At 50.2% G+C, this 27,448-nt stretch overlaps 1 protein-coding gene across 5 annotated transcripts in view; it reads right to left on the bottom strand.

Moving 5' to 3' along the window:
* ADCY10 (adenylate cyclase 10) overlaps positions 1 to 27,448 on the bottom strand; it is a 4,100,562-nt gene that overhangs the window by 1,325,011 nt on the left and 2,748,103 nt on the right. For all 5 annotated transcript variants that reach the window (XM_078679137.1, XM_078679136.1, XM_078679138.1 and 2 more), the window contains one exon: positions 24,070 to 24,399. In XM_078679137.1, the coding sequence (XP_078535263.1) occupies positions 24,070 to 24,399 (330 nt within the window). The remainder of the gene's footprint in view (positions 1 to 24,069; positions 24,400 to 27,448) is intronic.

The following is a 27,448-nucleotide window of genomic DNA, read 5'->3' as shown; positions in this document are numbered from 1 at the left end:
CTGAGACTGTGCTGGTGGAGGTATCGGAGGCGAACAGGGAGTGTCTCGATGGGGGCAGCAGGGCAGCCCTGGTGCTACTTGACCTCTCTGCCGCCTTCAATACGGTACCCCACCAGCGGCTCTTGGCTAGGCTCTCTGCAATTGGGATCTCGGACTCGGTCTGGGACTGGGTTCAATCCTTTTTGGACTCCCGCACGCAGCAGGTCTGCATGGGCTCCTGTGTTTCATCGGTTAGAAGCCTGTCCACAGGGGTTCCACAAGGTTCAACGCTGAGTCCCCTGCTGTTTAATGTTTATTTAACACCCTTGATCTATCTAGCTGAGGGACTCGGCGCAAAAGTCATGGCATATGCTGATGACACACAGCTGCTTTTTACCTGGGGGAACACAGATTCAAACACACTTGGGGTACAGAAGTGCCTCACCACTGTTTTTCATTGGATGGCTCAAGCCTCCCTCAAATGTAATGAGGATAAGTTGGAGGTCCTCCTATTCGGCCAGTTCCCCGTAGATTTCAAACACCGCCTGTGGCCTCCTAACCACCCAAGGCTGCAGTCGGAGGGCGGGCCTGTTATAAATCTGGGGTCTGGTTTAGTGAGGACCTGCGCCTCAGCGATCATGTTAAGAAACTGTCGGGAGCTTGTTTTGGTACTCTCAAAACGCTTAGCAGAATTTTCCCCTTTCTCCCGCAAGTAGCTAAAGAGACTATTGCCCACGCCCTGATCTTGTCCAGGCTGGACTACGCTAACGCTTTGTATACTGGTCTGCCTGGATATCTGTTGCATAGGCTCCAGATTATTCAGAATGCGGCAGCCAGGCTTCTTTTCAATGCCTCTAGGAGATCTAACGCGAGACAATTCCTACGGGAACTGCACTGGCTGCCGGTGGCTCAGCGGGTGCAGTTCAAAGCTATCACCCTGGCTCACTGCGCCCTTTAAGGGCTGGGTCCCTCATATCTGAGCAAACGTTTCTCTTTTTATGTGCCAAACCGCCTTTTGTGCTCGGCTTTTCATCGCCTGATGAATATTCCTCGCTTTCACAGAGTGCGCTTGGGGGCAGTCTTTGGCTGTCAAAGCTGCGGAAGCTTGGAATTCACTCCCCTCTGCCCTTCAATCCACTCAGGAGTTCCAACTCTTTAAAACGCACCTACAAACACACTTGTTCAGCAAACTAAACTAATAAGACTTTCACCCTACCACAGCTCTCTATCACGCCAGGACACTCCAGAGTAACAGTGCGCGTTACAAATTCATTATGACATAACATATTCCCACGCGGTCGGAATGTACAGCGTCCACGTCCTCACACTACTTGGGGAGTCTGCCCAGAACTGTAGCTAGATTATGGCTGACGCGGCTGTCAACCCCTCCAATTGCCACGAAAGGGTCGAAAGACAGACTGGGCCCGAGGGGTTATCGAGATGCAAAGGATCTGGCTGTAGCCCGAGATTCTTTGAAGCGCTTCAATGCCGAGTCTGCCTTCTCGCTTAAAAAGTCTCATTAAAAGGCATGGCCATGAGATGGGCCTGGACATCACCTGAGAAGCCAGATGATCTCAGCCAGGCATGGCACTGTAAGGCCACTGTTGACAAAACTGCTTTACCCAGCGAGTCACATGTATCTTGCGTAGTATAAGGTCCTTCAATTAATCAATCAGTCAATCAATCAGGCGTTTGTTAAGCGTGACTACTCACCCGTAAGGGTTTCAAGGTACTGGGGGAGAGGGTGGGGTTAGCATAGCAGGTTCCAGTCCATCAAGGTGGGGGGTCTGTTGAAGAGCCAGGTTTTGAGGTTTTTTGTGAAGATGGAGAGCGATCTTGTCTGTCTGAGGTGTAGCGGCAGGGCGTTCCAGGCTTGGGCAGAAGGAAGGAGAAGGAGCAGCCTCCCGATCTGGTCTTTCTGGTGCGGGGGACCACAGTGTAGGAGAGCTGGGCAGATCGTAGGGTCCTTTGAGGTGCGTGGAATTTCAGTCAGCTGTTCAGGTGTGCTGGTACGGTGACATGGAGGGCCTTGTGGGTGTGGGTGAGCATCTTGAAGTTGACTCTAGCTTCGATGGGGAGCCAGTGGAATGTGCGCAGGTGCTGGGAGATGCGGCAGTGTCTTGACAGGTCGAGAACCAGTCTTGTTGCGGCGTTCTGGATGTTCTGTAGCTTGCAGATGAGGTTTTGTTTATTCTGGCATAGAGTGCGTTGCCGTAGTCGAGTCTGCTGGTGACCAGGGCGTGAGTGACAGTTTTTCTGTGTTCGAGGGGGATCCATTTGAAGGTCTTACGTAGGAGGCGGAGGGTGTGGAAGCAGGAGGACGAGACAGAGTTTATCTGGCAGTCCATTTTGAGCTTAGAGTCCAGGATGATTGCCAGGTTGCGTGCATGGTCCATGGGGGTGGGTGGGCTTCCGAGGGCGGGGGGCCACCAGGTGTCGTACCATGCATCGGGGCATGCATTGGGCCCATGATGAGTACTTCTGTTTTGTTGGTGTTTAGTTGTAGGCAGCTGTTTCTTCATCCATTTGGCGACGGCTTCAATGCCCTCTCGAAAATTGTGCCTGGCGGTATTAGGTTCGTTGGATAGGGACAGGAGGAGTTGGGTGTCGTCTGCATATGAGACAATGTTGAGTCCGTACTTTCTGACGATAGGGGCGAGCGGAGCCAGGTAGACGTTGAAGAGTGTAGGGCTGAGGGAGGACTCCTGGGGGACTCCGCAGGTGGTAGGTGTAGGGTCGGAGAGGAAAGGGGGAGTCTGACCCGCTGTGTTCTGCCGGAGAGGAAGGAGCAGATCCAGTTGACAGCCTTGCCTTGAATCCCTGCGTGGTGGACTCTGCATATTAGGGTGCGGTTAGAGACTGTGTCGAACGCCTCTGAGAGGTCGAGGAGGATGAGGGCTGCTGTTTTTCCTTTGTCCAGTCAGTTGCGTATGTTGTCTGTTGCAGGGAGGAGGGCGGTTTCCGTACTGTGTTTTTTTCTGAAGCCGGATTGGCAGGAGTCGAGGATGTTGTGCTCTTAGATGAATGTGGCGAGTTGGCTGTTGATGGCTTTCTCGATGACCTTTGCTGGGAACAGAAGCAGGGAGATTGGTCTGTAGTTTTTGAGGTCGGAGGGGGCCCCCAAGGGTTTCTTCAGGAGGGCGTTGACCTCTGTGTTTCCAGTCATCGAGGATCGTGGCGGTTGCCAGGGAGTGGTTGATGGTGTGGCAGAGCATGGGTGCAATGGTGTTGGCGGCTCTGTTGAAAATGTGGTGTGGGCAGGGGTCCGTGAGGGCCCCGGAGTGGATTGACTTCATCGTCTTCAGTGTGTCTTCGGTGGTGAGGGCTGTCCAGTTATCGATCGCTGGCTTCAGGGAGTCCGGGGTGGTTGGTGAGGGTTCAGAGTGTTGGTTGTCTTTGTCGAAGTTGTAGTAGATGCTCTTGATTTTGTGGTGGAAAAAGGTGCTGAGTTTGTCGCCGAGGTCTTGTGAGGGAGGGATTTCCGTGGGCTCGACGGTGGGTTGGGCAACTCCTGGATGATGTTGAAGAGTTCTTTGCTGTTGTGTGCGTGAGTGGAGATTCTGTCTACAATCACTTTTTTCCTAGTTTTTCTGATGAGTTGGTGGTGGGCGTTGGTGGAGGCTCTGAAGTTGTTGTAGGCTTTTGTGATTTGGTGCTCCTCCAGGCCTTTTTTAGGTGGTGGCACGTGCGTCTGGACTCTCGAAGGTTGGTGTTAAACCATCTGGCTTTCTTGGTGTGGGTGTTGTTTTTTTTTTTTAGGGGGGCATAGGTGTTGGCGCTGTCGGAGATCCATCTGTGCAGGGTTCGAACTGTGGTGTTGGGGTCGTCATTTTCCGCGATGGTTGGGGTGGAGTTGCTGAGTGATGAGGTTAGCTGGTCGTCTGTGACCACCAGGGATGAGGCGCAGGTAAAACCTGCTGGTGGAGGATGGCCTCGAACCTCAGCACTCGAGAGTGCAAGGGCTCGAGAGAAAGCCTCACTTGATGGTGGAGCTGCGAGGGGGCGGAGAGCAATTTCACTGAATATGAGTCAGTTGTCTCGCTCGCCTGTCCCCTCAGCAGCTGCCATTAAGTAGGGTTTGGGGAGGGCCGGACAGCTGGGAGGCGGGAGTAGGAAGGGGAGCTGGATTGGGCAGGTCGCGTTAGTCCTTCTTGCCTAGCTGTCTTGGGACACCACCCTCCCCAAAGGACCAAATCAAGAGTCTGGGTGTATGGCTAGACCGTAAGCTGGATTTTAAAGAGCAAGCCTGTAAGGTGGCAGCTTGTTGCTTTAGGATCTTAAGAAGTTAAGAAAGATCCTTTCCTTGCTACCTTTCACAGCTAGAAGACTGCTGGTTCAAGCATTGATTTTATCACGCATGGACTATGCTAATGCCCTAGATCTGGGAGTCCCACTCACAACTATCAAAATATTGCAGATAGTGCAAAATTGTGCTGCACGTCTGCTTATGAATATATCCAAGCGCCTTTCAGCCAAGCCTGCGCTTGCATCACTCCACTGGCTGCCCATCCAGAGAGAGAGTCCAGTTTAAGGCTTTATGTATCATGCACAAAGCACTTTCAGGTGGAGGCCCTCCCAATATCAGAGCCATTATTCAACCTTATCGACCCAAGTGCTGTTTAAGGTCAGATAATAAACAACTGGCGGTAGTTCCAAAAATAAGAAAAACACAAAGCGAAGGACGTCGCTTTTCGTACAATGCTGGAAAATTGTGGAATCTTCTGCCTATTGGTATCCGCCTGGAACCAAATCACCTGACCTTTCGAAAACAACTTAAAACGTATCTGTTACCTTAATACTGCCCCTTGTTGAAACTGCACCGCTACTATCGCTGGGATGCCCCCGGATAGCCATGCGCTCTAGAAATGCCTTTTCATTCATTCATTCATCTAAGCCACAGCTTGTGGTGAACTTTGCTGCATCTCTCCCATCTTTCACTGCCTGGGAGAGCATGGCCTAGGCCTCCTCTGGGACCTGAGGCAGCACTTGCGCAACCTTTTCCCAAAGTGTGTGGAGAAACGGCTCAATAAGCATGCAGCGCTCACCAACTGCAAAGCAAGGCTGGTGGAAGAAAACATCTTCTTCTCAAGTAAACCCAACCTCTTGGATTCGCTGTCCGGGTAGGTGAAAGGGAAAACACCACCTGACGTGGAAGCCTGAACTACCAAGGTCTCAGGAATGGGGTGTTGGCTGAGGAAAATTAGATCACCTGGAGCTAGTCGATGGCGGCGTACTGGTTTCCTGTTCACAGTAGCCCCTGATCTAGGCTGAGACCACATGCTTAGAAAGACATCTGTCAGTGCTTCATTAAAGGGTAACATAGGTTGAAATGAGGAAGCCTCGGGCTGAAGCACTTCGGTCAAGAAATTAGGCTTCACCTGCACCAAGGGTAACCCCAGATACAGGGCCTCCACTGCCATCCTCACCACCATGGCATAAGATGCTCCCTCCTCTGTAGCCACACTAGGCAGAGAGAGCATACCAGTATCTGGAAATGTGTCCAGTGCACTGGCCTGTCCAAGCTCCTCATGTCAGTCCAATTGCTCACAAGGACCATCCAACTGGTGTTCCGAAGGCAATGACATAGAACCTCTGGCCTGGAGGCGGTTGTGGAGTCAACGTCGAGAGACGTTGATTCGACTCCAAGTCATCGGCTATCAGAAAGGGGCTGTTGCCACCGGTGGGCTTTGGTGACGCCAGGAGCATTGACCTTGGGGCCTGCTCCTGGGAAGATAATGGTGGCACAACCGGCACCAACCCGGATCTTGAATTGGATCTATGAGATCCCACTGGCGCTGAGGTCAGAGCCGTCAGCTTGCAGCCCGGTGAGGCCTCCTCCGACCTCACAGGGCCTGTAAGCACACCTTGGGGTCAGCTACCTCAAATACGAAGAGCATGGACTAGTAAATCTCTTTAATCTGAGCGGAGGTTACTCCTGGAAATGGGGGGAGGTGTGGAGTCGGACCCTACAATTGTTCTGCTAAACTGGGCGTGGAGCTCCCCACCCGTCTAGCCGATGGACAACAGACGAGGTGAAGCCGAAGTCCACTTGGATTTCTTCTTTTTCGTATGCCTGTTCCCCGAGTGTCTAGTGGAGCTCGAGTGCAAAGAAGAGGACTTGAGGCTCCTGGAGTGGCTCAGCGACCTTCTCTTCCTCAATTGAGACCGGGATCTCCGAGGAGGCGCGCACAACGGTTTCGAATGCCAGGCCGCAAGGAGCTTTATCGACCACTCCCGCAAGGCCTTCGGCATCATGGCCTGGCAGTCCGAGCATGACTTCGTGGTCCCACTTGAGAGACCACAAGCAAACAAGATGGGGGTCAATTACCGACATCGCACTGTGACAGGTGCCACACGGTTTGAAATTTACCCGTCTAGAGGTCATCCCTCGACACACAAAAAAAAACTTCTGACCGAAATTTCGAAAAAGGTCTGTCAAAAAGAGACAGAGGGGTAGCTCTTCTCCAGAACAGCACTAACTGGCGTGGAAAGTAAAGAACTGATGCCATGTGCCTGTTTGGCATCTATAAAGTTGATCGCGACGCCACAACCAGCGATGACAGCGACGTTATGTTATGTTATGTTATGTGCGTACTCTTTTATAGCGCACGGCTACCCAAACGGGTGTCCCGGCGCTTTTGCAAAGAGATCAGAGACCAGTATATCCGGACAGCAGCTCAGGGGGTCATGGCGATCACGCAGAAAAGAGCCACGTCTTTAGCTCCTTTCTAAACGTCAGGAGACTATTGGCTTTCCGTAAGGAGATCGGAAGCCCATTCCAATGGGAGGGCCGCTAGATAGCGAAAGGACCGACCACCCATCCGAGCACGTTTAATAGACGGGACCACAATCGTGGCAGATGACGCCGATCGCAGCACCCTCCTTGGAACATAAAAGGCCAGTCTCTTCTTGATGTACACAGGGCCTACAGAGTGCAGGGCTTTAAAAGCCAGAGTCAGAGTTTTAAAAATAACTCTTTTAGAGATCGGTAGCCAATGTAGCTCCTTAAGCAAACCAGAGGCTCTGACTCTGCGTGGGAGGCCAAAGATTGCCCTTGCAGCAGAGTTTTGGACTATCTGCAATCTTGCCAGCAAGTATTTCGGCAGGCCCGCATACAGTGCATTAGCATAATCAAAACGTGATCCAACTAATGCCTGGACTACAATTTTCTTGTATTGCAGTGACAGCAACGGTAAAAAATTTCTAAGCATTCGCAGGATGCTGAAGCATTTCCCTGATAGTGCATTAATCTGGGATCTAAATGACAGGTCAACGTCACAGATCACACCCAGATTTTTGGCCTGCATTGATACCGTTTCTGGAGGAAACATGTCTTGAGGCCACCAGGATTTCCAGCATGGGTCCGGAGCACAGCCAAAAAAGAGCAACTCAGACTTGTCTGAGTTGCATTTAAGGCTATGTTGTTGGAACCACAAAAAAACGGCGCCAAGGCAGTCCCTGATTCTTGCCCCATCAAACGCCTCTCCCTTCCTGCAGGTAAACAGGAGCTGGGTGTCGTCAGCGTAGGATATGACCTGGGCACCAAAAGCCTCCGCCACCGCCGCCAGAGGGGCCATATAGAAAATGAAGAGGATGGGGCTCAGAATGGATCCTTGAGGAACCCCCACCCCTAGCGACGGCATTTCAGCGGAGAACGGTGGTGCCCAGATCACCTGTCGGCGGTCCGATAAAAAAGATCTAAACCAGTCCAACACGTCACGCAGAGCAGGACGGAGCCACCCGACTCCGCAGAGGGGTACTATCCATGCAGAAGTTTCCGCATCCAGTCTGTAACCTGGGAAATTCAAAGGTAAGCTAGAAGTCTCCATCAGATTGTAAAGTTATTATGTATGCTTTTCTCCCACGGAACAACTCAACATCTAAATAATTTTCCGATTTATTTGTATCCGTGATAATAATTTTTTCTTCAACGTTTCTCATTAAGCCACAATATGTATCAATATCTGCCAACCTTTGTTTTGGCAGAGAGCGTGCTTCCTCAAGGGCGGGGTTCCTTTTGCCCATAACAAATCAAATATTTCTTGATATACACTCTATTTCAGAAAGTAAAGAATCAATATTTTAGCATTCTCCAGTACATCTTAACTTTAGTGATGCACTAGATGCTTATGCAAAGGTTTGGGGATGGGAATCTGATAATTGAATATTCGCTGTGATTTTTTTTAACCAAGTTTTGAGGCTTGTGCAGGAGTATGTAACACTGTTGCCATGTTTGGAAGTATTCCTAACCGAGCTACAACTGGAAATAAAATGACAGCAGTTCATCTGAGCTTGTTTAAAGAAGAACTTCCAGGACCCACGCTGTCATGGTTCCTAGACCCTTCTATCCCCCCCCCTGTTCTGCTTGCCGTGGTCAGTGTGGATGTTGCGAACACTCGTATGGATCCATAGAATCCTCACTTCCGGCCGTCGGCAAGTTAGCGGTGCAGTCGACGGCTGGAAGCGCAGCCACGTCATCCGTACTTCCGGAGGAGGTCGCTTATCAGACGCAACTCCCCGTAGTACGGTGCTTCGTGTACTTTACTCGGCGGTTCCTGAAGCCGTACTTCGTTCACCTCAGTCCGGATCCTGACCGAGCGGTGGCGCTTGTCTTTTTCAGGTGTGGAGCGCAGGAGCGTTTCACTTTCCTTCGTTGTGCTAAGGAGGGCATTGACATTTCCTTTTGCAGCGGCGCAGGAGGGCATTGACATTTCCTTTTGCAGCGGCGCAGGAGGGCATTGACATTTCCTTTTGCAGCAGCGCAGGAGGGCATTGACATTTCCTTTTGCAGCGGCGCAGGAGGGCATTGACATTTCCTTTTGCAGCAGCGCAGGAGGGCATTGACATTTCCTTTTGCAGCGGCGCAGGAGGGCATTGACATTTCCTTTTGCAGCGGCGCAGGAGGGCATTGACATTTCCTTTTGCAGCGGCGCAGGAGGGCATTGACATTTCCTTTTGCAGCAGCGCAGGAGGGCATTGACATTTCCTTTTGCAGCGGCGCAGGAGGGCATTGACATTTCCTTTTGCAGCGGCGCAGGAGGGCATTGACATTTCCTTTTGCAGCGGCGCAGGAGGGCATTGACATTTCCTTTTGCAGCGGCGCAGGAGGGCATTGACATTTCCTTTTGCAGCGGCGCAGGAGGGCATTGACATTTCCTTTTGCAGCGGCGCAGGAGGGCATTGACATTTCCTTTTGCAGCAGCGCAGGAGGGCATTGACATTTCCTTTTGCAGCGGCGCAGGAGGGCATTGACATTTCCTTTTGCAGCGGCGCAGGAGGGCATTGACATTTCCTTTTGCAGCGGCGCAGGAGGGCATTGACATTTCCTTTTGCAGCGGCGCAGGAGGGCATTGACATTTCCTTTTGCAGCAGCGCAGGAGCGCTTTACTTTTCTTTTTCACAGTGCTAAGGAGCGCATTGACATTTCCTCAGAGCAGCGCAGGAGCGCTTTTGACGTATCCTTTGCAGCAGCGCAGGGGCGCTTTACCTTTCCCTTATACAGCGCTACTAACGGTTACTCTCATTTCGTTTCTTCAATGGCAGCAGGGCCGCTATACAACTGAGGAGGTAAGCTGTGTCCCATATGAGTGTTTGTGGTATGTGATTGCCGAGCAAAGGAACAATAGTTAACCAGTGTTTCCTTGTTCCCCCTGTCCAGCTGGTGCCCTGGGACTACTCCCGTGAGGGACATCGCCATCCTACACCCCCAGCATTCCTGCCCAAGACCTTTTGAATGCCATCTCGCTCACATCCTATTCCTGGTTTGTTTTCTATCCAGAACAGGGTAGGGTGTGTGTGGGGGCAATAGTTCGTGTCGTCTCTGCGATGACTCACCACAGGACACAGGTACTTGTGGGGACCCACCTGACACACGCTTGACCCCACACTTTCAGCTGCCTTAGCATTACCAGTTTAATAGTGCATTCAGATCAGGTCGGCCCCCAACTCCCAATGGGGAGAAGGACAATGGCTGGACCAGGGGCCTTAATGGAGGCCTCCCCCAAGAAGCAGAACCTGAACACGACTGGGTGGAGACAAGTGAATGGAGGCAGGGAAGGAGCTGGACCAGCAGATAACAGCACTGGTTCAGCTCAGTCATAAATTTAAGCTCAGGAATTCGGCAATGAGGTGGGGGGTATTTAATCGTAGGCGCCTGGCACAGGGCCCTCTTTCTCCTGGGAATTTCTACAAGAGAAGAGACACCCACCCACCCGCTTAGGAAGAGGAAGTAGAAGGGGGGGACAACAAGGAACATTTGTCGCGAAGGCATAGCTGACTTGCAGGAGGTCCTTTGGTATCAGAGGTTGGGGACAGGTTGCGAAACGGGAGCAGTCCACAAACGGAACAGTCAGGACCCAGAGGGTACTGGCAAGTTCCCCAATGGCCTTTGTTCACAAGAACCGGAAGCGAACAATTAGGTAGTCAATTAAGGACAGAGCCTGTGGCGTGGAAGAAGTGGGGTACCGGTTACCGGGTCACCTTCCTGAGATGGTGGGGGAACAAAGGTCTGGCAGGCTAGAACCACAAATGCTGGCCCATGTAACAAAAGTTTAGACACACCGGAAGTGAATAGCCACCTGGTCAGGGTGGAGGCAAACCCTGACCCGGAAGGAGATGTGAGGACACCGGAAGTGAAAGGTTACCCGGCCGGGTCGGAAGCGGATGCTTACCTGGGGAGTGTGTGGACAACAGAAGTGAAAAGGTCATCCGGTTGGGTTGGAAGCAGACACTTACCCAAAGGGAGTGTGTGGCAAGTGGCAACCGGAAGTAAAAAGGTTACCCGTTTGGGCAGGAAGCAGAAGCTTGCTCGGAGTGAAAGTGAAGGGTTGCGTCCCGAGGTGATAGGTCTCCCGGCAAATGGACCGGCACTGAATGTAAGGCATAGCGCCGAGCTTATGGGTCAGGACACAGGCTGGCCTAATAAGTAAATGGTGTTTAAAAGATTGCTTGTAAGTTGAAAAATGCCTAATAAACTGCGGCCTCAATTCTTCCATAAACTTGAATTTGGTGTGGTCTGAATTTATTGGGATTCTGGTGGGGCGACTAGGTGGGGGGTGCCTCTGCTAAGCGTACTGTGTAGGACGAGAGAATTGGCACAGTGTGCTGCTCATTAACCACTGAGACAGGACAGTGGGGCAGGGGTACGTGAATTTCCACCCACCTTCGGGTCTACTTACAGCGGCTGACACTGGGACAGGGTAGTCAGGGAGAGCAGGGACAGGTTAAGGGTCCCCCGTTGGGCTTACAGTAACTGGCAGTGGGACAGGGCAGCGAGGGCAGGAGGCGGATCCCAGCCTCCATGCTGCTGGCAGAGTCTCTTGGAAGCTGCAGAGCTGTCCGACTCTTGCTTCCCAGTCTCGAGTGACCTGACACCGACTGTAAACATGCCAGCTATTAATCAGTGGGGTGAGGCGAGGGCCGTGGTCTGGTAATCCCTGTGGTCATTTTCCTTTAAACCGTTAAACCCCTTCAGTGTTTTCTTATTGCACAAGTTGGTAATGCGTCCACGCTGCAGAGGTGTACAAGAAGGGATACCGTGTTCTCCAGAGCACAGCAGGGATATTCCTGGCAAGGGCAGCAGGGACAGATATCAAGGCAGTCGTTTGCTTTTCAGGTGGAGGGTCAGAGGTTATGAGTGTGAGTAAAGGGTCCGGGTGGAACTCGAATCTATAGCAGGATTCCAACTGTTTTAGTAGCACAGTAAGAAGGCCCATACATTTCCGCACTCTACAGGAGATTTGGAAGTGCATTCCTGTACCCTAACATATTGTCATAAATGGACAAATGTTGCCATTTTACGGAGCAGCAAAAGCCACAGATGTTTTGCTTAGGAGATTCTGAAAAGAAAATTGTGAAATATACCATAGGGTCACTAACTGGCAGGCCACCAATGACTCCACCGGCAGCCTCTAAGGTATTTAAAATACATTTTCGATATTTTAAGTTGCCATGCTAGCCTCAGGCTACTGTCTTCATATTCATTGTTTGACCAGTAATTCATTTTGTGCATAATAAAACGTTGGTTTTAATGTTAGATGTTTTCTCCAGAGTTTGGCTTTGTTATCATGTCTTTTTAACCATTCTTACTCACATGCATATTAACTTTCCACTTGGCCAAGGTTGTGCTTTCAGAGGCTTTTCGTTGTGTGACGTCCTCTTCGGATGGGTAATGGCTTATGTGAGTCTTAAAGGGTCCACTTTCTGGATCATGTAATATAGCAGTAGTTCTGTACATTGCATTTTGTTTCTGAAGTTTAGTTGATATCTGTGTATGTTAAAATCCTAAAAGTAATAGTCTTTTGAGAAAAAACAAAAGCTTGTGTGCAAGACTCTGTTGTTTGTTTAATGTTGGTAATTCCTTCTCCTTGTCTTTCCACCAGCTCTTCGGATCGCACATCTACTGCACTCCTGAGTAGATGAGATGCTGCTTTGCATTCACTGATGTGACTCTGCCGGGACCCCTGTCTTAAGCTAGGTGGCATGGAGGGTAGGGCACGGTGCCTCCTGGCCCTTGTAGACTGGCTCAATGAAGGCTTCTCCAGCATCATTCATCCGCCATCCCTCCTCCCTCCACCCCGTTTGGTTAATTTTCACATGATTTGCAATGCATTGCCCTTATTTAATCTCTCCCCACCCCTCCTCTCACAACACTGCTTGCCCGCTCCACCTCAGAGATCAGTCCATTGATTTCTTATCCTTATTTTAAAATAGTAACTTACATTTATGTTGAGCTGACACCAGACCTGAAAACGGATCCCCAGCTCCCCAGTCGGCAGGTCTCACTGATCAACCATATCCTTTCCCTGTCAATGTTGTAGGGTGCAGTATCCCATGTCGCCTAAAGAGATCCCAATGTACACCTAGTGATAGACTGTGGTACTGCACCCTTTGCTGCCTTTGCACAGTACAAGAGTTAATGTTGCCTTACCCACAATAATGTGCTGAATAACTAAATACTTATAAGGTCCCAAAGGCGAGACCGATTGCATTGCAAATGCTTGTTGTTGCTCATTAGATGAAGCTTCTAAGTCCATCCAAGAGGCGTCAAGACACCCTCTTCGTCTGTCCAAAGGGGGAGCGCTGATGACCTCCTCTTCACCGCACTCGCAAGGGGGAGTTGGGTAGACAGTGTACCCGTTTAATTGGGAGAGGATGTGGTCTGTCGGCTAGACTGCTGACTCTGGTGCTGGAAACCAGGGTTCGAACCTCGGGGTCACGCCACATCCTGTGATCCTGGGCAAATCACGTAATCTCCCCGTGCCTGAATGTGTAATGTAAATACGGTGCTAATGTAAAGCTCTCCGATACCTTCGGTTCGAGTTTGCGCTATATAAATAGCAACAACAAAAAGAGAATTGTAGTGCCACGCTGCACTCGGAAACACATCCAGGCACTACGGTGCAGGATGCAATGCGTTGTCATTTATCTTGATTGAGACCAGGCCTGTGTTTTTCGTGTTTATCTTCCATATTTCTCGCCATGCCAATTTAGAAAGGTCAATGTGTGACTATGTGCTCCCCCGTCCACATTTTTTTCTGTGCGTTCTGGGGCTTGTAGCCATGTTTAGCCCAATGCAAAACCAAGGCTACAAAGAGAAAGAGAAATTGTGGACCGGAGCAGTTAGTTACGACCTGGGACAATTGGCAGGTATAGACAATCCATACATTCTTGAGCTCTAATTTTAGGTGCACCAGTAAATTGTGATACCTCACCCCTTCTTGTAATCAGACAAAGTGTATTGACACCATGCTTTGATAACATGGCATGGATATATATATATATATATATATATATATATATATATATATATATATATATATATATATATATATATACGTATATATATATAGTTTTTTTTTTTTACCACAAAGATGAATAACGAAGCACTCCTCTTGGCTTCAAAGATGTTTATTTAGATCGTGTGTGGAGACACACGATCTAAATAAACACCTTTGAAGCCAAGAGGAGGGCCCGTTATTAATCTTTGTGGTAAATAATTTATGCGAGACATTGCCCTGATCTCGCCGCGAGCACCGACTGTGACAGTGCTCCCTTCGTGACAGGACGATTTGTGTGTCGACGGGTATGCCTTTCCCATGCATGCATTTAAAATTACAAGAATGCATGATAAAAGCATATGCATGGTAAAGGTATCCCTGACCCCTGCCTTAAACACTAATCTCTGTCCCTGGCGCACCTCACCCCCGGCCCCCAAACCTTCTAAAAAAAATACCCTCCCCCTGTCCTAAACCCTAAAACCCTACCCCTGCGCGGCCCCTCTGGCCCCCAGCCCTTTTCCTTCCATAAACCTAAAAGCCTACCTCTGCATGACCCCCTCCTGCCCCCAGCTCTTTCCCTACCCCTGCGCAGTAGTGTAGTAAAAAATGCATAGTAACGTCTATGCATTGTAATGGCCGATGCGTTGTAATACTTGCGTTGTAATGCATGTGTGGAAACAGCCACGTTGTAATGGCTGTTTCCCCTTCATTAGAAGACTTGTAACGAAATGATAGATCCTTTGAATACCCCCATATTTCTGTGGCCTTATTTTTGAATGAATTTAACAGAATGGGCAAGGAGCCCCCCTGCAGGTCGCTGAGCTCAGTTCATCTAGAGGGTGTTCGGATGTATAATAGCATCACCCGGCACTGCACTGAGTACACCCCGACAGCCAACGTGGCACCTCAGATGCTTCTCTCATGCTGTCCCCAGTACATTATCCCACTACTCACGCTTCCTAAAATATACACGAAGAACTTCAAATATGTATTTTTGTTTGCATTGTTATATTGCGCTAACTCGACCGACGGTATTTTAGCATAACATAGCCTGTACGTAGTGCATAATTGTCTTTTAAAAGCACGCACTTCACAGCTTAGCTGGTAGCTCCCTTACAATACGCCTAAAAAAAGTGTCATCAGGAAGCTTCGAGTAATTCCATCAATAAAAGCCAATACAGGTTTCCAAACACATTTACATTTGCTGAGTGACCAGTTGCCATATTTTCTTTTTTCTGGGACGCAGGCAGGTGGCAAGAAGGCTTGTGCAGCTTGTAGTGTCCTGCCAGGACACAGTCTTGTTGTCTGTCAGTGTAACCCTACACTGAACACCCACCCACCACAGACGTCACTGGGTCAGGTGACTCTGTTAATAAAAGAACCCGAGCGCACGTGCTCAGGGCCAGAGTTCCACTCCCCAACTAGTGTCCTGTGTTGTCATTTCCTTCACCATGTGGGCCTAGGGCCCCATCACCACATTGGCGACGAGGAGGGCGGACGATAGCCACGCGTGCCGCAGCTGAAAAACCCCTGAAAGAAGAAGGGAAGTGCCCATGTGCAGGGCCTAAGCCGAGCCCCGGGCCTGCCTGCAGACGAGAAGGTGACTGGGAGCCTACCCCACACCTTTGAGCCCAGCCTGCAAGGCCCCCTGCGTGGGGTGATGAAGAGCGGACCGACCGGAGCCCACCCGCGTCGGCCGCGACTACGCCCCTGCCTGGGGTGAAGAAAGAGCCGTGCAGAGCCCACCTGCATCGGCCGCCACCGCTCGGTGAAACCTCCGCGGAGCCCACCCGCGAAGTGAAGAAGCCAGCCAGCCGAAGGTGAGCGGAGGGGGCCGCGCCAGCCTAAAGCGACCCCGTGACCTTATCATAAGCGGTGCCCACCCGCATGGCCGTGGCGCCCTGCCGAGCGCCGTCAATAAACTGTGCAAATAAGCAAGGCCAGCGGAGCCCACCCGCGGCCTGCCTGCAGCGCTTCCCCCGCCGCGTGTGTGAAGTGCGGCGGAGAGGTGAAAGACTACCGAAGAGCGCCCGCAGCGTGAGGGGAGCTGCCAGGCGCTTAATAGCCGAAGCGGAGCCCACCCGCATGCAACTGCAGCCGAAAATAAACTTCATATGAAGCAGGACCGGCAGAGCCTACCCGCGGCCTGCCCGGAGCATCCCCTGTCCCCGCCGTGTGCGTGAAAGGAGGCAGCGGGAGAACAATTGAAAGCGGTGCCCACCCGCATGACCAGCGCGCGCCTTGCCGGGCGCAACGCAGCCGAAAATAACCCTGGTACAGACAGCAAGGCCAGCGGATCCCACCCGCGGCCTGCCCTCAGCGTATCCTGTCCCCGCCGCGCAACATGTGTGTAGCGAAGCTGCCGCGGCGAGGGTGAAAGGATCTGGCAGGAGGTACGCATGAAGCGGAGCCCACCCGCTGCGACAGTGGACACTGTGCCCCATACTGAGCAGAGCCAGCGGAGCCCACCCGCGGCCTGCTGTCAACGCATCCTGTCACCCGCACTGCAGCACCGACTCCTGCCCCCCTCCGCAGCGCGAGTAAAGTGGGGCACCTTGGAGGGGCAGTGACTCCAGGGACAGCGCTCGAAGGAGAGCGGCAAGAGCAGCCAGGACACGCAGCACTACAAGGCCGACACTGCAAGGCCGACGCTCCTCCCCCATCGGGCCGCGTGTGGAATGCGAGGCTGCTGGGGGGAGGAAGGAGAAACTCACCGCAAAGGAGACAGAGTGGCATGCTGCAGCACCAAACCCCCTGAGCAGCCCGTGAAGACTGAGGCCAGCTGCGAGGGGCACCGAGGGAACGAGGTTTCCCCCCACAACTCCTTCCTCACAAAGCTCCTGCCAAATAAGGACCCTACCTGTAGTCCATGGAGCTTGCACCTCTCTCCCCCAGCGGCAGCGAAACCTAGCAACGGTCAGAGAGAGAGAGGGAACACACTGAGGTGAGGACTGCCGGTGTCTGAAGAGACGCTCCACTGCCATCTAGTGGCCGTCCAGCACCATTGCACACACACACGACAAGGAACTGCAACAAGCCTTGCACAAAGCAGTCACCCCAGGACTGTAGCTATGCACAGTGTCAAGAGCCACCAGCATTCTGCTACAGAAGCAATCTCAGGCTGCTGCGACCTACAGCAAGAGAATCAAGGCACCTCCATTGAAGCACAGTAGTGCACAAGGAAAAGCAAAACACGAAGTGACTGCGCATCAACACAAACCAGTGTTCACAAACCCACCGTCACTGCCCAGTGACCCAGGACAGCATTGAACTGCGCAGGAACGCGCCACAAGAACACTGCCGCACCCGCGAAGGAACGCGCCAAAACCCTCAGGAACGCGCCAAGAAACAGCGCAGGAACGCGCCGGAAAACTCCAGGAACACGCCACGAGGCGCAGGAATGCGCCAGAAGCACGGCTCCATACCACAAAGCGCAAGAACGCGCAAGGAGTGAAGGAACTCCACACCCGCACGCCAGGACCGCGCAGCACTGTGCCGGGACGTGCCAGGAGTGCCAGGAATCAAGAGTGCTAGAGTGACGCTGCACAGCAACACGCCAACGCCACAGAACAGCACTGCGCAGGAACGCGCAAGGAGTGAAGGAACTCCACACCTCAGGACCAAACAGAATTGCGCAGGACCACGCAAGGAGTGAAGTAACTCCACGCCACCACGACCGAGTAACGCAGGGATCGCGTCCTCGGAGACCTGTCAGTAGGTCACAGCGAAGATGACTTGGCCAAAGAGTCACCGCCAAATGCGGACCAGTCAATTGGTCGCCCGGAAAAGAAAAGGAGAAGATGACCAGTCAGTTGGTCGCCCGGAAAGCAAAGGAGAAGTTAACCAGGCACTTGGTCGCCCGGAAAAGAAAAGGAGAAGACCAGTCAGTTGGTCGTCCGGAAAGTAAAGGAGAAGATGACCAGTCAGTTGGTCACCCGGAAAGAAAAGGAGAAGATGACCAGGCAGTTGGTCACCCAGAAAAGAAAAGGAGAAATTGACCAGGCAGTTGGTCACCCGGAAAAGAAAAGGAAGGAGGAACAGTAGAGCCAAAGGAACCCGACGAGACAGGAGGGTCACGATGGAATTGACCAAAGAAGGGTATCCTGATTGAAGGCAACAGAAGTGATCAAGTAACAGGAAGATACGACGACAGGTCTAGTCACCAAGCCAAGTGAAGACAGTGTCCTACCACATGGACAAGACCAAGGGGACGACATGTAGAGGGCCCGCTACATGGAGAAGCCTGGTTAGCATGAGTAAGCAAGAAAGAAGACCGGACTGCGTCGAGGAAGAGAACGTAGAGGAAGAATGGAGTATCACAACATCACTCCACAGAGGAGGAGAGAGAACCACAGCACACAGGAACATCGGTGCTGTCCAAGGAGCATCGCAACAGTCAGCACACAGGAACATCGGTGCTGTCCAAGGAACATCGCAATATCCGTGTGGATCCCAGTAATCCCTACAACCTGCATTCGAGGAGACCAACCACTGAAGAACCGTATGGGTGCCCCGTGAACCTGAAGCTTGCCGAAGCAGAGCATACCCGAGCACTAGACAATCCACCCTTGTGGACTACACAAGACTCGACTGTGGCCATGTCCGAAGTTCCGCAGCGACCCGCACAGCCCACGCGATCATGTGGCAGTCCAGGGGACAAGGGCCTCGGCCGCATGTCCTGTGAGAGAGGAATCCGGATGGGAGAGGTGCAGCAGCGGCAGCTCCATGACAGGCAACAGGAGGCATGAAGGCCCCAGGTAATCACCTGGCACCGAGAAGCGGTCTGGTGAAGACACTGAACCCATGTCCTAAAGGCAAGAACATCCTGGCGGATGACATCAACACCCCCGAGGACATCATGAGAAACTTGGCGGTGAGTCCGTTGGCAGTTCCTCAGCGACGCCTTTGCGCGGCTCATGCGAAGCCCCGCACGGTCCACCGGGTCCCATCGTGTCCGGCAAGAGGGTCCTCCCAGCGTCTCTAGTGAGAGAAGAGTCCAAGCAGGAGAGGTCAGTCTTCGAGGCTCCAGTGAGAGAGGAGTCCGGCAAGAAAGGCAAGTCGGAAGTTACCTGGCCGGACAGAGGTGTAAAGGCATCAAGATCAGCAAATCCAAAGAAAGACCTCTCATGCCATAGTCGTCTCCAACAAGCGTTGTCATCCACTGGACTAGGAACACCCGCGAGACCCCTCAAGGGTCAATCCCATTCTGCTCCAGGTACCCCAAGTGTTGAACAATGTACATAAGCGCAGCAAGACAAGGATGATCTGAAGTACACCGCTGAGGTGAAGCTCATCTGACTGACTTTGTAATCCAGGAACTGTTCTCAACGTTCCCCCAGCCGATCGTCTGAAGAAAACCTGTTGGGGCTGTAAAATGTTATTATTCTGTCTTCTTGCAGGTTGGACATTTTGTTTTCTTTTCCCTGAACTTTGGGAGGGATGTAGTGTCCTGCCAGGACACAGTCTAGTTGTCTGTAAGTGTAACCCTACACTGAACACCCACCCACGACAGACGTCACTGGGTCAGGTGACTCTGTTAATAAAAGAACCCGAGCGCACGTGCTCAGGGCCAGAGTTCCACTCCCCAACTGGTGTCCTGTGTTGTCATTTCTTTCACCATGTGGGCCTAGGGCCCATCACCACACCGCTGTCTGTCCGCCCTCGGTTCCACAGCCCAGGAGGCTCCCTGCTTACACTCAGCTCAAGCAGTTCAAGGCTGGGAATCAACTCTCCCTGGATGGCGGTCTTTTCCCAATAATTAGGGGAATTGTCTTTCTAAAAATAAAAAAGTATGGGTTCGTCGTGCCCCTCGGATCCCCCCTACTGCGACCAATAAGCCAAACCAAGTAGTTACTGTACCAAAGCCTAGAGATGGGCGACCTTCTTGTATTTTCAGCACCTGACCAGTGGAACACATGTGAGTTGTATGTTCTCCTGGACGGGGCCATCGAGTTGGCGTCCCACAAGTGAAGGCAGAGGGCAGGAAAGAGGACACGAACTGGCCGCCGTGGAACGATCTTATATTGATTCCCAGGGTGACGAGCAAAACACTTGCAAATCCGCACAGAAACCCTAATTTGTGCCTCCTCTCTGCTGGGGAGAAACAGCCATCGGGTGGGAATCTCACAGGCTCGTGACAGACCGGAAGTCGTGCTAGGTACAAATGCTGCTGAGCAAAGAGACAGGCTGCACTGCAAATCAGCTGTTTCGATTCGCCTCTGTGTTTCCCCTGCGAGACTTTGTGATTATTAACCACAGTCGTGTAACGCATTCTCTCCTCTTCCACCGACCTAAAGTGCTTCTGGAATCGGGGTGACGTGTCTCCGGGTCCTGGGGTTCTCACTTGACCTATGACAGTGGCCTGCTGTTCTTCTGATTGGCTGTAGAGGCGAGTCACACTGGACAGTGTCCAGCAAGGTAGGTTGTAGCAGGTGGAGGGATGTGTGTGATTCCCTTGTGATGTGCAGGTTCCATTGCTTGACATCATTGTTATGTTCTTTCCGTATGTGAGTTGGTAGCTTCACAGTCTGTGCTGCGATGCACAGTGACATAGGGACCCTCAGGACAGCAGTAACCTCTGGCCTTCCTCTCAGCAGCACTCTGTGTCTCACTCAAACTGCAACTAGAGCTTTTGGACCCCTTCAGGCACAAGCCCACAGTCACAGTTTACAAGAATACAAAGACAGAGCAAGGGGTGGGAGGTGGGATAGTGGCAAGGATAAACCATTCTGAAAGAAGAAGAGAAAAGGAGGGAACCACACAGAGGGAACGACATAAACATAAAACAAAGTAAGAGTAAGGAGGTGAAAGAAAGGTGAAAATGGTATGGTACCAGAATGTTGTGTCCTAAATATTGTTTACAAAAATATTACTCTATTATATGCCGACCAACCTAAATGGAGGACACAAGACTCCAAGGAGTGTGACCTATGTGGTGCCGCAAAACAAGATTGTATTCACCTGATCTGCATTTGTCCCACACTGGACCAGGAACGCCAGAGCAGGTTAAAAGCGAAGTTCAATGAATATGGAACTCGCACCTGTCGTTCCGCGATCATACAAGTCCTGTGCTCAGTGGACCCTCTACTCATTTGTAGAGCAGTTAAATTCATCAACAACTTTGAGAAAAAAAGAAGCACTCTCGCAAAGATCCAATTCACACCCTGAACTAGCATTCCTTGTGTGAATGCCTCCTCTGCAAAAGACTAGGCCCCGAAATTCGAATGATATTTTATAATGGTTTTAAATTCTAATCATGTATGTATCTTTTGATCAGTTTTAAATATCACTGCATTATATCTTTTGTAATGGTTTTTATTAACTATACAATAAAGAATTTACTTACTTACTTACTCTATTTGAGTTAATAGTACAAAGTCTACAACCAATTGAGGGATATTTTCTCAGTGGATATTTGGGCCGCAATACACTATTTGTCTTATGAATATTCTGGGATACAAATTAAAAAAAAAGAAAGAAATAAGAAGGAACTTCAACAACCCTGGGATGGGATGTGTCAACCTCGGCACACTGGCAGTACTGAGTTTTTGGTAATTTTTTAATTATGGGTGCCCCACAGGACTGCCTGGGAATCATTTCAGTAAAAATTCACAAAATTGCTTTAAAATGCACCCTTTTGCCATTTTAATTTTTTTTTAGGAGATCAACAGCCCCCACAGCCCCAGTACCCATGCACTCACTATTTGTAATTTTCTGGCTATTACCTTGGAAGTACATGTTGGCAGGCAAGTAATAGAAAGTTGGAGATCTGTCGATGCAGAGCGAGGCTTGCGCTAAGAGTACGAGTACTCCTGGTGGAGCCTCTCTATTATCCTTTTTTTTTGTTATTTAACTATTTTAGACTGAACCCCTTCACCAGAGGGCTTTAGTGCACTTTACAATAAACTTCAAATGGGTGCAATACAGAGGACAATAGACTCAGGTTCACTGTGAAGCATGTCCATTCTGTAGTCTGGGAAAGAGCTACAATCATTTTACTAAACACTTAAAGAGCCGGTGTTTAGGTTGAGCCTGGCCAGCGCACGCGCTGCTCTGCGAGGCGTGCTGTCCTGAGGTAGGGAATTGAAGCTCCACCCACTCTCCGTGAATATTTTTCATTGGCTCGTGTCATTGTCCACTGTAAACTGTGGCTGTGCATTGGTCAAAAGGCTTAGTAGTCTCTCCTTAGTGCTGCCTTGTCTCATTTTGTAACCGCCCATAGTGACACCCCCTGTTAGGTGTCTTAGTACTCGGTAGGCTTTAATTACAGTCTCTGAGTACTATTTCCTCATATAGCCTCAGCAGGCACGACACGCTCTCCTCTAACGCTTTAAAAACATGTACTGCATGCATTTGCAATGCAACAGGTCTCGCATTTGTGAGAGTTTAAGCTATTGGCATTGTAAAGGACAATGTCTTTTATTTATCTGTTTTACAATGCCATAGCTCAAACTCTCGTAAATGCGAGACCTATTGCATTGCAAGTGCTTGTTCTTCTTGGCACCAGAGGTGAGGTGAGGGCAGTTGCCTATTCATGACACGTGTGGACTTGCATACTCTTCGGTTTTATACCCCAGGCCCTATGGCTTTAAAAAGGCCGCTTCAGAGACAGGCGCCTGCTTCACTTTGTGTCTCTCTCCTTCACTCACCCTCACCCTCACCCCCCCTCCCCGCTCGCCCCCCCCCTCCTCCTGCACGAATGGAAGCCAGGGCTATCTCCTCGCCGAGCCTCTGTGCACTCAGAGCCCCTGGGGCGCGTCCCCTCTGCCTCCGAGGTTCAGCCGTCTTCCTTCGCTGCTGGCCACGCTGAAACCCTCCAATGGGGCAGAAGCACTTTGGCTCATTCATGTGTACTATTTGCGCCATTCGAAAGTCTAGGCGTGATTTTAAGATGTTTCTAAGCGCTACGTCCAGTAGCATAACACAAGCTCGAGCTCCAGGGGTCCCCTTCAGCAGAGCACCCAGGCCTTAAAGCTCCTGTTCTAGGTCTGGAAGGGGCCCCCGTTATTGAGTTTGCAGCGGGCCCCCTCAAGTTTCGTTACGGTAGGGGCTACATCAGCGGTAATAAACGCTATATAAATGCAAATACAACTCCCAAACAGACCCTGTTCCAGCCGCCGTTCCTTCTTGTCCCAGTGCAGCCTGCTCACCCCGAAACACACCTTCATGGGTGCATCGACAGGCACAGCAGCATTCGACAGGTGGAAAGGCCTCACTGCACGGACAGTCCTCACTCCGTTAGTCCAGTGGAACCTTTCCTGGACGCAGACAGAGGTCAGACTAGGCACAGAGGGAGCCTCACACACCTTACTGCCTTACTCAGCGATGAAGCATACACTCTGCATGGTATTTCACAAGATGTCAAGTGAAAACATAATGACATTTTGATTCAAAACTGTGTGACTTGGTAAGTTGGTATTGATTTGTACAAGTAGCAGGTATGTGTGTGTGCCTGTCTGCACTGAAATTCCTTCGTAAAACGCACAATAATAAATATTAATTATTTGGGAGCTTAACATTAACTTAATAATAAGTGAAACTTGTTCCACACATCTGTCAAGAAATTGTATCTCCCACATTTCATTTCCTTGCTGAGTGTGGCAGTAATTGTGGCACCGAAAGCCCTGGAAATGGTCCACCGAACACAATGATGACACAAGTGCACGATATGGTTATAGCACTGAATTCGGCGCAGTGTTCCAGTCCTGCTCTTGTCACCCTGACTCGCGCAGACACTCACCGAAGGACTCAAACACTGTCACTCACACTCAAGCACAAACGCTCACACACTTGAATGCACTTCCAGCAATCTCGCTCTCTTTCACATACTCTGTCAGATGCACCGACTCACGTTGACACACTCAAAACAGTCACTCAAGCATTCACACATGCTTACAGTGATGTTCAAAAACACTTCACACACCCAACAAGCAGCTCACAATGCTAATATTGCTCACCAAACTACAGCTCACAACAAAAACAGCTTATTATTAAGCACCTAGGTGAAACACATTGCATTTAGCAATGCTTGTTTTAAACTCCACTGCTGAACAAGCAGAAGCTCTTGCAGGTGCACTGGCTGAGCTGCGGGTTAGACTCAAACCTGGATCTGCACACAGGGGCTAAAGACAGGCCTGAGACTCATGGAGGTGTCAATGCAGTGACAAGTGAGGGGTGTGTCTGTGTCCCACTGCCTGAACACAAGGGGGCGCTGTATGAGAGAATCTGGTACCACAGGTCAGGCTGGATCTCTTTCGAATCCTAAGGCTCTAGATCAGAGCGCCACATACAGAAAGTGCACATCAAGTCTTACCCTTTGGTGACTCCTGGAACACATCCAGTGCTTCCTGTGAGAGCGATGACTTATTTTCAACAATGCCATGCGCTTGCTCGGGGGCACCACCGAGGTCATACTGGCTGCTGATCGTTTCTGTGGCCAGACGATGCTCAAAGATGAATTCTCCTCCCCCGCAGCTCTCGCATTTATGGGCGCCTTTTTCCAGGAAGTTGGCGCACTTGAGGTGCAGCTCGGTCACCTGCTCCCGCAGCCACAGCTCGTATGCTGTCTCCTGCAGCAGTGGGGTGCAGAAGCGCATGGTCTTGCAGGGCCAGCCCTTGAGTTCTGGGAGATACATGCGGGACTCTGCAAGAGGCAAGGACATCATCAGCGAGACAAGAACACACGCAACATGAACAACTCTCAACGAAGATTGAGCTGATACATGTGGAATCAAACAAGCATTGGTAAAGCCAACATGTTTGACAAGTCTATTCAGTTGTAGAGTAGCTGCAAAGCTGAAAATAATTCTCTGCAGCAACCCATTGGGAGCGTTGTCAATGCTTGTTTGATAGAGACCATACAGCCCTACGTGTAGACACTAATGACACATGGTTGCCACTCAGAAGGTAACATTATAAAAGTAAATGACATTATTATGATTGCATCATCAATATTGCAGTCTACTTAACCGCTACCGCGCTCCGCGTTTTCCCGCTGTGTGCTGATTTTCGAAAATCGCGCGGTTTGTGACAAAGCCAGCTCGTCATCCGCGTAGCGCAGGGAACGCCCATGACGAGCTGGCTTTGTCATCAGCGCGGAAGGGGTTAAAGACACTGCGAAGATACAGAGACCATATTATGAGAGGCCCACATTTTTACTATACAGAATTTCACCCTCAAGATGACATGCCTACACACAGACATAATAACATGTAGAACTCATGCACAGAGAAATCCAGAAACGCACACTACTTAACTAGAATTCACAATACCAAATGCATAATGATAATTTCCAACGTAGAGGCTGAGAGTGACATTGATATTGAGCCTGAGCAGGAGAAACAGACTCGAGTTTTTTCTGATGAGCAGACACCCAAAGGGCGTGTCACAAGGCCAAGACGATTATGTACTAAAAACCCACCCAAGCAGGGTGGTCCACGCCCGGGGACAAGAAGGAAGAGGGCTATTACCCCAAAGTCAAAGCAAGTAAACACTGTGGAAGATAAACATAATCATTCTTCTGAGGACGCTTTTTTTGAAAGGATTGCTGACTTTCTTGAGTCAAAAATAAATGCCATTGTTAAACCTTTAACATCAAAAATCGAGAAACTGCAAGCGGAGATTAAGAGATTGGGTGGACTCCACACTACGGTTGCAGGTGGAATAGAAAACATAACTACGTTAGTTACAAACTTGAGCAATAATACAGGGGGAAATGTGGTCAGAGAGGTTGTAAGCGATGGCGCAGGGAACCAGTCGCCTGATGAGATCTTACCGCCCCAACCATCAACTTCATCGACCACTATCAGCGAGGGTCCTCTGTTAATTAACATTCCAACAGATAGTACCCCCTCTGTTAGCCTCCCCCCAGTAATTGCTCACTCAACGGACCCCTACAATTTTTAGTCGAGGCCACACCAGTGGTCCTAGTGCTAGCGAATGTCCCTCCTTTGGAAGGGGGAACAGTGGAAAGCCCTACCTCTCTTACAAGTAAGGCTCTGCACTGGTTAACCAGTAACATGCGGTTAGCTCCAGGGGGAAAGCACTATTTGGCTAGCGCAATTAAGTCAGCAACTAGGGTCCCCTGGCTGGGAGACCGGCCGAAAAAGTTTAAAGGGGACTGTGTGGCAGTGAGCCTCTCAAATCAAGACGTCCTACCTAATATACTTGCTAACCTATTCCCTCCTCAACGCAGACAGGGTACTGTTGTCCCCCTAACCCTAAAGTTCTTTTACGGTGAACAGCAGAATGTCACCCATCCAAGGACCCCTGCACCAGGGTGGGATAGAGTTTGGGACCCAAATCTCAGATGGGGGCAGGACATAAGGCATAATGCAGTAGCCCATCATCCCCTCTTACCACAATACAATCCTTTTGTAGAACCCCTTCAATTGTTTAATCGCTATGCCCCATTATCCTTCATGGATCAAAACGATTGACTCTCCCCTAGAAAAGATACCAACGGCGAGGGTCCTTCGCTTGTTCTTAGACCATGAGATCCAAAACTTACTGGCATTAGGGTCTGCAGAATTATGAGTTGGAATGACGCTGGCATCAGAGCCAAATTCAACGATAAGAACTGGTTGGAGATAATTAGATCTAATGACATTCTTGCTTTCCAAGAAACTTGGGAAACGTCAGACAGGCTTGTTCTGGACGGCTTTTCCCATTTCTTTGTACCTGCAGTACCTAGTAATTCAGGAAGGGCAAAGGGGGGCTTGGCTATATACATTTCCCTAGATATTCAAGGAAAGCCAAGACAGATTAAAACTAATTCAATAAATATCTTAGCGGTTGAACTAACTACACCAAACTCACAGCCTATATTATTTGTTAATTTTTATAATTCCCCCGTCAGTCAAATCTTGAATGAGCATTTGGTAACTTTAGAGGAATTCCTGTCTACCCACAGTGAGAATAGTGTTCATGGGTTTGATGTGATCCTTTTGGGTGACTACAACATCCACCCATGTAATATGGATTGCCGTGTGGAACACAAGGATTTTCCCCCCTACTCCTCTACTCCGCATTTTGAACACTCACCACTTGGAGAGGCTTTGGAATCGCTCCTAGCAATTTTTAATCTTTATGAATCACATAGTAGCCATACAGGTTCGAGGTTACCAACATACGTGGGTAACAACACAGGCACAATTGTGGATTATATTTTTTTATCGTCCAGTATTTTGTCTGAAGTGCTTAATTACAAGGTAGAAACTTCAGCTTTTAGTGATCATAACCCTGTAATTTTAGAGATTTTATCACAGGGAGTTTTGGGAAAGAGAGTGACTGAAGCTTTATGTGTGTCAGACTTAGTCCTGAGAGACCAGAACCGCAGACTGAAATGGGACCAAGTAACCCCAATTACCTTTCTGCAGGATACCCTGGCCAAAGTTGAGGGGGAGGTTGCAATCTGCTTGGATATTAATAACCCTGTTACTACCATGATAGAGGCTTTCAATGTTATTTGCCGTCAGGTCAATTTAGACCTGACCGTAAAGAAAAAGCCTTATACACATAGGGGCCCCAAATGGTTTGATTCAAATTGTTCCAAGGCTCACTCAATCCTCCTGAAAGCTTTAAAAAATAAACCAAGAGACAAAGAACTGATAGCATCACTGAGGAAACAATACAGTTATGCTATCAGGACGAGGAAATCCGAGATTAAAAAGGAGGCCTGGAATGACTTATTG

This window comes from Lissotriton helveticus, chromosome 3_1 (genome assembly GCF_964261635.1).
Source record: "Lissotriton helveticus chromosome 3_1, aLisHel1.1, whole genome shotgun sequence".
Classification (NCBI taxonomy): Eukaryota; Metazoa; Chordata; class Amphibia; order Caudata; family Salamandridae; genus Lissotriton; species Lissotriton helveticus.
This window is presented reverse-complemented; position numbering and strand designations above follow the sequence as displayed.